General features: G+C 42.4%; 1 protein-coding gene across 1 annotated transcript in view; it reads right to left on the bottom strand.

Annotated features, from left to right (window-relative positions):
- Positions 1 to 12,549, bottom strand: part of PLXNC1 (plexin C1) — a 141,354-nt gene that overhangs the window by 104,484 nt on the left and 24,321 nt on the right. The window contains exons 3-4 of the mRNA XM_063076002.1: positions 6,043 to 6,177; positions 2,536 to 2,636 (exon numbers count right to left, since the gene is read on the bottom strand). Coding sequence (XP_062932072.1) covers positions 2,536 to 2,636; positions 6,043 to 6,177 — 236 coding nt within the window. The remainder of the gene's footprint in view (positions 1 to 2,535; positions 2,637 to 6,042; positions 6,178 to 12,549) is intronic.

A 12,549-nucleotide genomic window follows, 5' to 3' on the forward strand; every position in this document is an offset into this window, starting at 1 on the left:
CCCTTTCCCCATCCCCTTTCTCCCTTCTTGATGTATTTCCCAGCAAAGCCTAAACCGAACTGGCTAAATCTAACTTTCCCTGACTCTACAACTACACCAGCAGAGCCGAATATGGTGTAGGAAAAGCAAAACCATGCTTACTGCTCTCACTTGAAAGGCAAGACCACAAACCCCAAGTGGGCCCTAATGCTGCCTGCGACCATTCTCTATTTCCCCACTCCGTTCTCTCTCCGATCACCTATTTCACTCCTTCCCTCTCTTCTCTCCTCAAACCTCCACTGCCTCCTCCCCCACCTCGCTCTCTCCAGTGTTAAGTCACTGAAAATGATGTAAGCCATGTGAAAAGACACTACACTGCTCTGCCACCTGCCTGCACCCGGGCCCACGTTCTCCACCTTCCCCCCATCGCTGAGGATGAACCGCCCGTGCTCCTGTCTGAGGCTGGCCTCCCGGCAGGTGCACCAGGCCATAGTTTCTTTCATCTGCTGAAAGACAACACTCCACAACTCTCTCTTCTCTCTTCTGCATCATCAGTTTCTCCCTCTCTGCTGGAATTTTCCCAACAGCATGAAAATGCACTATTATTTCATGCATCTTAAAAAACAAAACTCTTTGGACTCTACTTTCTCTTCCAGTGTCTGCTCCATTTTCTGCCTTCTTTCTCAGGGAAAGCTCTTCTAAGGAGTTGTTCCTGCTTGCTCTTTTATCTTCCCCTTGTTTGCAGTGGCTTTAGCACCACTCCAAGCAATGGCCTTTGTCACGGCCACTAGTCATCCCCTGCTAAGCCCAGTGGATCCGTTATCACCTCCTGCATGGCTTCTCAGCAGGATCTGGCACGTGGATCGCTTCCTCCTCCCTTCTTCCCTAGCTTCCAGGAGACCATCCTCTCAGTTTTTCCTCTTCCCTTTCCAGCTGCTTCCTCCTCATTTCCCTTTCTGTTTCCTCTCTTTCTCCCCAACCTCTAAACATTGCAGCACCTCAGTGCTCAGTCCTTGAACTTCTTCTCTCCTCTGTCCACACTCATTCCTTCGTCTGACCTTAAGGCTTCTTTAAGGATCATCTAAATACCACCAACTCTCAAATTCCTATCACCATCTTGGACATCCCCCATGAACTCCAGACCTGAGCTTGTCAATATGGTAACCACTAGCTCCATGTGGCTATTTAACCACCACCACCACCACCACCACCACCACCACCACTACCACCACCGCCACCACGACCACCACCTCCACCGCCACCACCACCGAATTCACTCCTGTGTGTAGCCCTGCAAACACAGACAGGGCTGCTATATAAATAGATCTAAAAGATTATAGCAAGACTGCTTAGTGGGTGTGCAACGACAAAATGCTGTTCATGATCAGTTAATCTCTTAAACTCTAGTCTTGGGCAAGCCACAAGAAGAAAGCGTTCCTACCCAATTCCAGTTATTCATGAGAATTTTCCTGGCCCTGCTTCATTTGTCTGCCAGTGGCTCCGACGGTAACAGCCCAGTAAAGAAGCAGCAAAAAGCAAGAGCAATTACTCGTCTTGCTGCGGCGCGGATTGTGACTTCCTCCATGAACTCTTAATTCATTCCATCCCCATATTTTTAGTTTGTTTCCCGAACCTCTTGCTTCTATTGTATTTTCCCCTCTCCCTTCATTTCTCTTGGCTTCCCTTAGCACCATGACTCCCCTATTTTCTTCCTCCTCCCTTTTCTATCCCCCAAATGCCCCCTGGTTCAGCTTTTAGCATCTTTCCCTTGTTCTGCTTTCTTCTCCTTTTCACCTTTAAAATCTGAGAGCCCCAATCTGACAGACACTGTTACGGGTTTTTTTTTTTTTTTCTTTTCCTGCCTGAGCTGCAGCTAAAGCTCTCTCCGTCTTGCTTCTATAGCAGGAGCTGGAGTACTGGGTTGCCATGGCAACAGCGAATCCAACCAGGCTGGTCCCAGCGACGCTAGGAACTGCCATGGCGGGGAAGCCACTGCAAGTCGCCCCAGAGCCTAGATGGGTCGTGAACATCGTAATTCAAGACCAGGCTGGGCAGATTCTGCCCGGAGACTGAGATTATACATCAGGCCCACGGCTGTATGGCGCCTTAGCAGACAGCAACATCAATAATAAAGCTTCTGCAGAGCGAACAGAATACATGACACGATGAGGATTCATTTGAAAATTTTCAAACATGCCTATTCTTTTATCTTCTCCGAGAGAGGACCTTTTGCCTCTCTCTTGAGTCTTGGGGAACTCTGCAGAAAGTAAAAGCAAATCTACCTGCTCCAGCCTATCCTTCTTATGTCTCCTATCCACCTTCCCTCCCGCCCCCAGACCCGGCAGCCCTGAGTGGCCCAGGTCAAGTGACTTAGTAGCACCAACACGGCTGGAAACATCTTGCAGAATTAATTAGGATTACACAATGATATTTCAGTTGTCGAAGAGATCAGTTCCCAGGTCACTGGAATGGATTGTTAAAGCAGGGCAACAAGTGTTCTGCCACATGATGCTTTTTTGAAAATGGGAGTCGGTGAGAAAGCTTTCAGGAAAATACCTTTGTAGCGAATGGCACCAGCCACAGTGAGGGTCTGCCGCTGCTAAACACTCCGAGCAGGATTTACGTTTATCACAGTTTGCAACGCGAACTCTCCTCACCTAGAAATAAAGTGGACGGTAGTTCAGATGGAATGATGAGCAACACCAGAAACACTACAACACCTTATCTGATGAACGGTCACAAACAGCACATTTAAAAACTCAAACCCTGAGTGTCTCCATAACGGCACTGGGCAGCGGTTCTCAAGTTCTAGGATATGAAGCAGTTGTTATCAGGATCACCCAGGAGCTTTTGAAAGGACATATTCCCAGACCCCCTGCGGCCGAGACTCTCCCTAAGTCTGGGGGTGAGGCCTAGGAATCTGTATTTTAAAGAGCTCTCTCAGGTGAGTCTGATGTGCAGTTGGGTTTCTGAGCTGCTCATGTTTTCCATAGGAATCATTGAGTCAGGTCACTTGGCTTTCATACAGGGACAGTCAATATGTGGTCACTGGCACTTTGGAAATGAGCATCTGGGAATAGCAAAAGTCTCCACCCCAGGAGTGTCAGCACGAGGCTGGCACTCGAGGTGGGTATGAGAAGGACTAGGGGTCGAGCCCTCTCACACCCTGGCAGGGGCGCCTCCTCCACTACCTCATCTCCTGGCTTGCTGCTCACACCACTGCACTGAAAGTTGAAAATAAAACAGATGGGGGGTAGTATGCAAATCGCTTCCCTGCCCCAACAGCTGTCTCTTCCAGTTGTAGAGAAACAGCAGCCACAGAGCGGGCACCCATGCTGGGCAGGCCGGGTGTCTGATGCAGGCAGTGGGGCCTGGGTGTGGGGCAAGGGGAGGCAGGGAGTACCTGAGTGTCACACGTGCGTGTTCTGCAGGTAAAAATCACACAGCGGGTAGTAAGGAAACTTGTGGAACTCATTACGCTGGGAAGTTGGACATGCTAGGAAGTATAAGTAACTTCTTAAAAATATTAGAGAAACAGAGAGTTCTAGAAGGAGTTTGGGAGATAAACAGGGAGTCTGCCGAAGAGGATCCTTCAGTTCTCAGCTGGCTTCCTAGAGGACAACTGCGCCCTTCCCTTCCATTTCACAGCCCGCAATGCTGCTGACAGATGCAGCTGGCAGACCGTGAGTCTGGGTCAGAATGAACCAGAATGTGGAAGTTTCCTTGTAGCTCACAAAACATCTTTCTAATTCTGAGAGATTTTAATAAGCGTCTCATAATCTCTCTAATCTTGTTTCCTCATCTGTAAAATGGTGATGCTACTACCGACTTCATGGTTGTTATGAACACTGACACATACTAAACGCTCAATGGCTACTGCAATTATGCGAGAAAAAGGTTCCACGGTCCAACAAACAAAAAACCCTAGACTGAACAAGCTAAACAGTTTTCCTTAGCACAGGGCTTCTGAGGGCCTCTGAATATGCTGAGCACCATCGTGCTCTAGGAGGGGATAGTAAGCAACAACTGATCATAGTGCGGAATACGAGTGTCTGGAAGATTCTTTGAGAACTATTTCTCAATGTATTTAAACACACAAATATAACTCTGCAGAAGAGAGGACATTATAAGTACAACATTGGACCTGCTCTATAACTTAACAACACATTGTAGTGACTATTCCACATCAGAGCATATATGATTATTTTTAATGGCCATATATTATACCATTTTGTGGATATCCCATGGCTTATAAGTTTGGCTGTTACTATCTCTCCAAGAATCTAGGAAAGGATTTTCCTTGGGTTTTGCCTCTCTAGGGGTTACGTTTGCTCAACCAGAATCAACTGACAGGATCTCTAGAAGTAATCCTCAGTGAACATGTAGGAATAACCAGCTTTGATGGCTAGTTGAAAACTTTCCCTTGGACTTCAGACTTTGAATGACCAGAGACTAGAATTCTTTCCCTTCCAGAAAGTGAAGGCCTGTTAACTACTGGTGGCTTTCACAGTAGTTCCCAGCCCAGAGTCCTGGCTTCCAGGGTTCCATGACTATCCACAAGCGTAAGTAAGGAGGATTTATGAGCTGTTTGCAAAATTTCAAAAAGCTGAATGGTAAAACACACATGGATTAAGCAAAGACTTCAAGTTATCTCTTCTTTAGACTGGAATTTTATCAGTTCCATGTGGTAGCACAGTCAGTACTCTAACTGGCAGTTTTGAGATGCTTTTGATAAATAAAGCCTGGGAATGGGAATTATTACTTAATATACGCAGTTTGTTGAGTAGGCAAAAATCTTTCGAATATCGGATCTCCAGGGAAGAAACATAATAAAAAGGGTTTGAATGGTAAAGCAAGCTGGCATAGAAGATTCTGTATGGAGAAGAACTGGTTTACAAAGCTGGGTGAGATTTATATGTGGCCATCTCAATGTGGTCATTTTGATATAACTGACTTTTCAACATGCAAAGAGCAATATCGCCTTTTTAAGAATACCGTAAACCAAAAAGTGGTTGCACACCCACTCTGTGACTCAAAAGGCACATACAGAACATTGCTATTCTCCTTAGAATGACTGACGGGAAAAGAATGGAAAATTGGGGTGGGCTGAGGGCATATTACATCCATTACATAATTATGTAAGTTTTAATTATCTTCTTTGCACTTTGCATATTTGAATGGTCATGGGTCAAAACCACCGAGCCAGAATGTCCTCTTTAGTCTTCACTGTTTTGGAATTTGATCTCAGTTATCATGGGCTTTGGCACCAGGGCAGGGTTTGACTCCTAGCCCTGACAAAGATTAAAGAGAGAGACATATATAGCAAGTTATTTAACCACTCCGAGTCTTAGATTCTTCACATATAAAATAAGGGCAACTTTATTTCATTAAATTACTAACACATTTCATTAGCATTATTCATAATATGTGTGCGTGTATGTACCCAACTTTATGCATCTAGAGAGAAACCACACAAAACACAGTGACCAGTATATAGTCAGTGGGGACTGAATATAAATTAGTTTCCTTTCCTTTTCTTTTCACGAAAGCACTTTAAAGTGTAGAAAGGTATTATTTCAGTAAGCAGGAGCAAGAACAAAAACTAAAACAGCTAGATAAATTAAGAAAGGGAGGGTAAGTCCCATACATTTCCTGGTTCATGAATGTGTATGAGACTGTGGCCTGATATTAACCCTAAATTCCAAAGCCAGTCCCATTGGGCATATTCATAAATGCATCTAACCGTTCAGTGCCCACACGATAAATGTGTAAATTCAGTTACCTTGCTGATTATGCACCCATTTGCAAACATACCCTCCTCTGAAAAACTTGGCACTGGAAATATAGCCAGTAATAACATTGTCTAAATAGGTAATATTTCTTGCTTACTTACTGACAGTAAGATTTTTAATTCCATGCCTCTGAACCACTGACGGTCTTCTCAAAGCCTGAAGCAACGTTTAAACGCAGTAGTTCAAAGTAAAAGCTTCACTACTAGATAATGACATCAACTAAACAATTTTTATTCATAAGTCAAAAGTAATAACTAGTATTTCTACCTACCTCTTTCCCAGCTGTTACATAGATGTAGATATTCTTTACAGGATCAGGAACAAGTTTGTAGAAAACAGGTGTTTCTTCTTTAATTTCATAGATAACCTCTGGGCAATTTGAAGTCAAGTTCTCACTAAGAATAACCTATTTTTTTTCAAAAAGAGAAATACGATTTCTATTAAATACTCTGAATAGCAGGGTGGCAAAACTTGTAGCTGGATCCTAAAACCCCATCCTTTCTTACTCATTACTAAAGTACTGTATTAAACACCTCTCATGTCCCAGTCTTCAGTAAGGCTGGTAATAACAAGCACTGTATTTCTGCTTTTGTAGGGGATGAAGTCACCAAAAATAAACTAACAAGCAAGAAAGCCACTCTTCTATGCAGGGACAGTATCCTCATACATGAAAGGTTGTTGTCCACAATTTCTAACCACATCTGGCCCTATCAGAAGCCACATGTGACACCTGTGTTAGTATTGTGCCAAGAGTGACCTTGAAATGAAAGGAAGTAGGGCCGACCCTGTGGCGCACTTGGAAGAGTGCGGCGCTGGGAGCGCAGCAGTGCTCCCGCCCGCGGGTTCGGATCCTATATAAGGATGGCCGGTGCGCTGCTCACTGGCTGAGCGCGGTGCGGCCGGTCACAAAAAGACAAAAAAAAAAAGAAATTAAAGGAAGTAGCTCCCAACATGTATTTGCATGATTTGCATGGTTACTCTGATTTTCCTACATGATTCTACACAGTCATGCATTTTAAAGTAACCCAGACAACTTAACAGGTGTAGACAAGTAGGTACGTGTTTACATATAAAATATAAATAGAGTGACTCCATACTCAGTGGCTTTGAAATTGGACATACCTGAGCTTCATTCATCTTCAGTCAACAAATGTCTGAACACTCACTAGGTATCAGGCACTGTTCTACATGTTTAAACAATGGCAGTAAACAAAATGGGGCAGGGGACAGAGATCCTGCCCTCACAGAACTTACATTTGTGTGTGTGTGTGTGTGTGTGTGTGTGTGTGTGTGTGTGTGTGTGTGTGTGTGTGTGTGTGTGTGTGTGTGTGTAGGGGAGTGGTGGCAGACAATTAACAATAAAAAAGTAAATTATAAAATGTATTAGAAGGTGATGAGTGATATAGGTCAAAATAAAGTGGGGTAAGGGAATGGAGAATATGCTCAAGGTAGGTCTCATTGAGAAGGTGACACTTATTTAGATACTTGCAAGAGGTGATGGAGTGAGTTACTTAGATATATGGACAAAACATGTTCTTAAAAGAGCCCTGCTGGTGCAACAACCTTAAAATGGGAGGAGACCAGTGTGGCTTGAGTAGATAGAGGCAGAGTGGATGGGCAGGTAAGTAGTGAGGTCACAGGGGGTGGTTACGGAAGGGTCTTGCAGGCCTGGGTAGAGATTTTGCCTTTTACTCTAGACAAGAGAGAGAAGCCATTGCAGGGCTTTGAGCAGAGGAATGACATGGTAAGAAGACAGGATGACCAGTGGAAAACCAGTTGGGAGACTATTACCATAATCCTGGAGAAACATCATGGTGGTCTGGGCAAGTTTTGCATTCTGGCTCTATCTTTTTTTTTTTTTTTTTGTCTTTTTCGTGACCAGCACTCAGCCAGCGAGTGCACTGGCCATTCCTATATAGGATCCGAACCCATAGCAGGAGCGTCACTGCGCTCCCAGTGCTGCACTCTCCCAAGTGCGCCACGGGCTCGGCCCTTAAGTAGCTATGTTACTTGGAACTAGTAACTTAACTTCCCTGGGCCTCAATTTCCACATCTCTAAAATGGTGCTAATAAAGCCTTCCTTATATACAGATTTTGTCAGAATCAAGCAAGAATTATGCAAGATACTTAACACATAATACTCAATAGATATTAATCTATTTCAAGATTGCAAGCTCCTCTTGGGTAGGGACCATGTCTTAATCATCTTTGTACCCATCCCTTCACCCAACACAACACTTTAAAAAGTGAAGATATTCAACATTTTGTCAGTTTGAACACATCCAGATATATTATCTATATTCATATCTCTGCCACAGTAAACATCACGGACACATGGTTTGAAAAGAAAAAACTGGCACCTGAGAGTCTTCTCAGATGAAGTCTACTTTCATGCACCCATTGAATGATTATCTGCCTGTGCCCACATATCCAGATGGCAATTAGGTATTTGCTATTTAGCCAAAGGCTCTTTATGAATTTGGCACACAGAGTGTGTTCCTGCATTCACCCCACTTCCAGGGCCTAGGCCTGAGTCTGGCTTTACCCTGCAGTCAGTGACCTCCTTCCAGCATCTGCTTAGGTCAAGCCCAGGTGGATTTGGTGCAAATAGTGGCTCACTTGGAGCCCGTGGGCTGCTCACCAAATTCAGCAGCAGCTTTGCAAAAGTCAATCTCGCTAGCCATATATATTAAATATGACTTTAAAAAAGCTCTTTTTTAAACAGAAGCAGTTAGGTCCCAAGGGATGTGGGAAAGGTCTGTGCCTCAAGTCATTTGAAAATGACTCTATAGCCGCACTATCCAATACAATAGCCACTAGTCACATATGGCTATTCAGATTCAAACTGAATTAAGTTAAAAATTCAGTTCCTACTCACACTAGCCACATTTCAAGTGTTCACTAGCCACCTATGGCTTGGCTACCATATTTGAGAGTGCAGACATACAGCATTTCTACCATCACAGAAAGTTCTATCGGATAATGTTGCCCTACAGAAAACCATGAGTGGAGGGAGCCACGGGGCAGGCATGACCAAGGTGTGGACTTGCCAGGACTTGCTGTCTCTGACTCATAAGCTTTATTAATCAGCTCAGATTCAAGCAGCTGATCTGGTTCTGGGAAGTGGTTGTATAGAGAAGAAGAAACAGGAAGCCAGTTTTTAAAAAAAGATTGATAAGAGTACTCTCAAGTAAAGCCCAAGAGAATAAAGGCTGCTGTCCAGGTATATCTTCAGGAGTTCATCATGTCAAAAGCATCATGTGGTGGTGCCACTTATGATGTATTTGTGCCAATAAAGTTGAACCTGAATCTAATCAAGTCTTAGTGCTAACTTTCCTTTAGCATTAGGAAGCCAAAGGAGCAGAGAAACAAGCTCAATGACACCACAAGGAAGCAAAAAGCCAAATCCACGATGTGAGACAGTCTGTGGGACAAAGGACCTGGTTTTTCAGTAAATCAGTGTCAGGGAATAAAAGTAAGAGATGAGGCTACTGGAGGTATGAGAAACAGAATAGCCAAATGTGGTTTGAGGTCTTTGTTTTGATACCAATTTGAATGAAATAATTTTAAATACATTTAGTCAATTGGGAAAATTTAGTTATATGAATTGGATAGTAGATAATCCTAAGAAATTACTGATAATTTTGTCAGTTGTGATAATGGCAATATGGTTACCATCGTTTAAGAAAATGACCATAGATTTTTAGAGCTGCATAATGAAATATGTCAAGGTGAAATGACATAGTGTCTGCAATTTGCTTTAAAATAAAAACGTAAATAAAAACATAACTTACAAAAGACTACCACTCATCCATTTTAAGTGAATTAGGAACTACACTGCAGTTTTTATTGGGGGCTTATTTTATTTACTCTTGGAGCATCATTTCTGGGGCTGGGCCTGGAAAAATCTAGTTTGGTGCAACATTGACTTATTGATACCTTGGAGATGAGTAACCGGTATTCTCTTGAGAATTCTGAATAATGACAGGGAAGACTTTCTTCTTTCCTTCCTCCTTTCTGGTCCCTTCTCTCTCTCTTTCTCTCTCTCTCTCTCTTAATTACCAAAGTGAACCATGGGCCACTGTTTACCAACCAGTTTCCTGAATAAGCTACTTATTGTGGCCTGCACTGAAGCTTGTCTTGATAACTACCAATGCTAGGTTTAAATTGGTATGTTTTGTCAGTAGTGGAGGTGGAACCTCTCTGGAAGGCAATCTGGCATTATCTATCAAAACTGTAGAGCATATACCCTTGGGCCCGGCAGCCCCTCATATATACATTAAATGACATATATTCATTGCAGCATCCTATGTTACAAACAACAGATTGAAACAACCCAAATGTCCAGTAATAGGAACTGGTTAAATAAACTATAGTAGAAAAAATGAAATATAATCTAGACATGAAAATACTTAGCTCTTTGTGTATATTAAGTTATGTTTAACATGTTATACTAAATATGTATACATTTGTAAATACACATGCATCATATACACATATGCAGGTATATACACATATGTAACATACATGTTTAATGTGTTATGTGTTCAATAAAAGGAGGAAAGAATATCTTCCCCCTTTAGCTTGTAGACATATATAAACTATCTCTGGAAAGATACCCATTAAAGTACTATCACTGGTTGCTTTGGAAGTCAGGAACAGGTGACTTTCACTATAGTCTCTTGGTTCTTTTGAGTTTTGAACACTGTCAACGTATTATCTTAAAAAATATATACAATTTAAATCAAAAATGTTTGAGGGTAAGTGGGTCAAATAGTTTTGTTTTGGCTTCCCCCCCCCCCTAGATTACGTAAAGGAAGATCTCCATAATCTTGAGGACAAGACAAGAGAAAGTTTTAATTTTGTCACAAAGGTCCCAAATGTGCTACCCAAAGGGATTGGAGATCTCTACTTCTGTGGTCCCTAGAGTCTCATCTTTCTCAGATGACTGTAGGACAGGTTTCTATTAATATCATCTCCCACCCCACCCATCCCCATCCCCAGCCAGCTCAGGGCACCAATGGGACAGTTAGACCTTCTAAGTGCAAAATTCATGACAACATCAACACAGAGAAGAAAGCCTAACAAGATTGGAGCAAAGGAAACGGTCCCGCCCCAACTCAGTTTAGCTGGGCAACCTTGGAAAAAGAATATGATCAGAGAAGCATTGCAGGAAGTAACTGTGAGTCACAGAAACCCAAAATGGGTTGAATTTTGCATAAGAGAAACCTCATCCAATTCACACACACTCCTCGGGCACGATGTGGATTTTTGTCTTTTGCTTCCAGGATACGACCTTAATATAGATCTAATCTGAAGTCAATCTGAGCCTTCTCCACGGATATTCTTACACAAGTCTCAAATGTCACCTCCTCTGAGAGGCTTTCCCTGATCACCTCTCTACTGTACCCCACTGTCACTCTCTACTCATCACTGTCTTCTTCATAGCACTTGCCACTATTTAAAATGACTTTCTCATTGATTAATCCATTTGCTTGTTTTCTTTTTTTTCTCCTACCAGTAGAACAGGGGCGTTGTCTGTTTTGTTCGCCTATGTATTTTCAGCACCCAGACAGTGCCTGGCACATAAAGGGTGCTCAATAAATATTCATTAAATCAAAACTACTCTATTAGCATTCAAGATTTTATAGGGCTCTTCATATTTTTCTAGCTGAAGCCTGCATGAAAAACAAATTTTCCCCATGGAGAATTTCAGTTCATGTCATCATTTTGTTTCTGTTGACATCTTCCTGAAGACTCATGGTAAGCTATTAACTAGCCTTGGGTTTTCTATTGCATACAAAAAATTCTCAACTACACTGCTGAAATTAACCAATTGGAGACCTCCACACCATATAGTTGCAGGACATGTTCAACACCTGCCATGGGAAATATACCAAGGTGAGGAAAACGAGGGGGAGAAAAATTAAATGAAAGACTATTCCTTTTTTTCTTTATAATTACTATGAGATGGAAGAGTCACAGGTGTTCAAAAAGCTGAAATATTTTATGCCAAATTTTTTTCCTATGCCTCACTCTGTCGGACTAACCAATTGAAGGGCAAACAAGCTAATCCTCTCATTTACTCTTTTCCTATAAACAATTTCTGAGAAATGCTGGGAAGGAGACTTAAACCACACACACACACACACACACACACACACACACACACACACACACACACACACACACACACACACACACACAAGAAAGCAAGGTAATTATCTAATAGAGCAATGTGCCTCAGTAGTTAGGAGTAATAAAGATGAAATATAAAGATTAAGGCAAATTTCTCTTTTTTTTTCCAATCTACTTATTTCAATGTAAGTAGTAAGAGAAGCATACAGCCAATGCCACAAATTCTAGATTTGTGGATTGCATAGGAGTAAAGGTTCCAAACTGGGAAGTCCCTGCAAACTCACAAACCGAAATGACTGAGGTGGAGGTGAATTTAAAATAGGCTTCATACGACATTCTAACCAGCCCATCATGAAACCCATTTCCAAGTTTTCATACTTCCTGCTATTTTTACTATTCTGTCCATTACCCCACCACCCCCACATCCTGCCCCAGGTCCTGTCCTGGGTTCCCCAAGGCCTCCTTTTCCTTATTTGAACATTCTGTGAGAGTATAAACAGAGCTTGCCCTTATAAAAGATTTTATTTTAGTTTTTAGTTTTCCCTTGTATTCACTCTAAAACTTTAATAACCAGAGTCAAGGCAGATTCTTCAAGTGTTATGTAGTTTGGCTTCTATTTGAATTCAGGAAGAACTTTCTG

This window comes from Cynocephalus volans, chromosome 12 (assembly GCF_027409185.1).
Source record: "Cynocephalus volans isolate mCynVol1 chromosome 12, mCynVol1.pri, whole genome shotgun sequence".
Classification (NCBI taxonomy): Eukaryota; Metazoa; Chordata; class Mammalia; order Dermoptera; family Cynocephalidae; genus Cynocephalus; species Cynocephalus volans.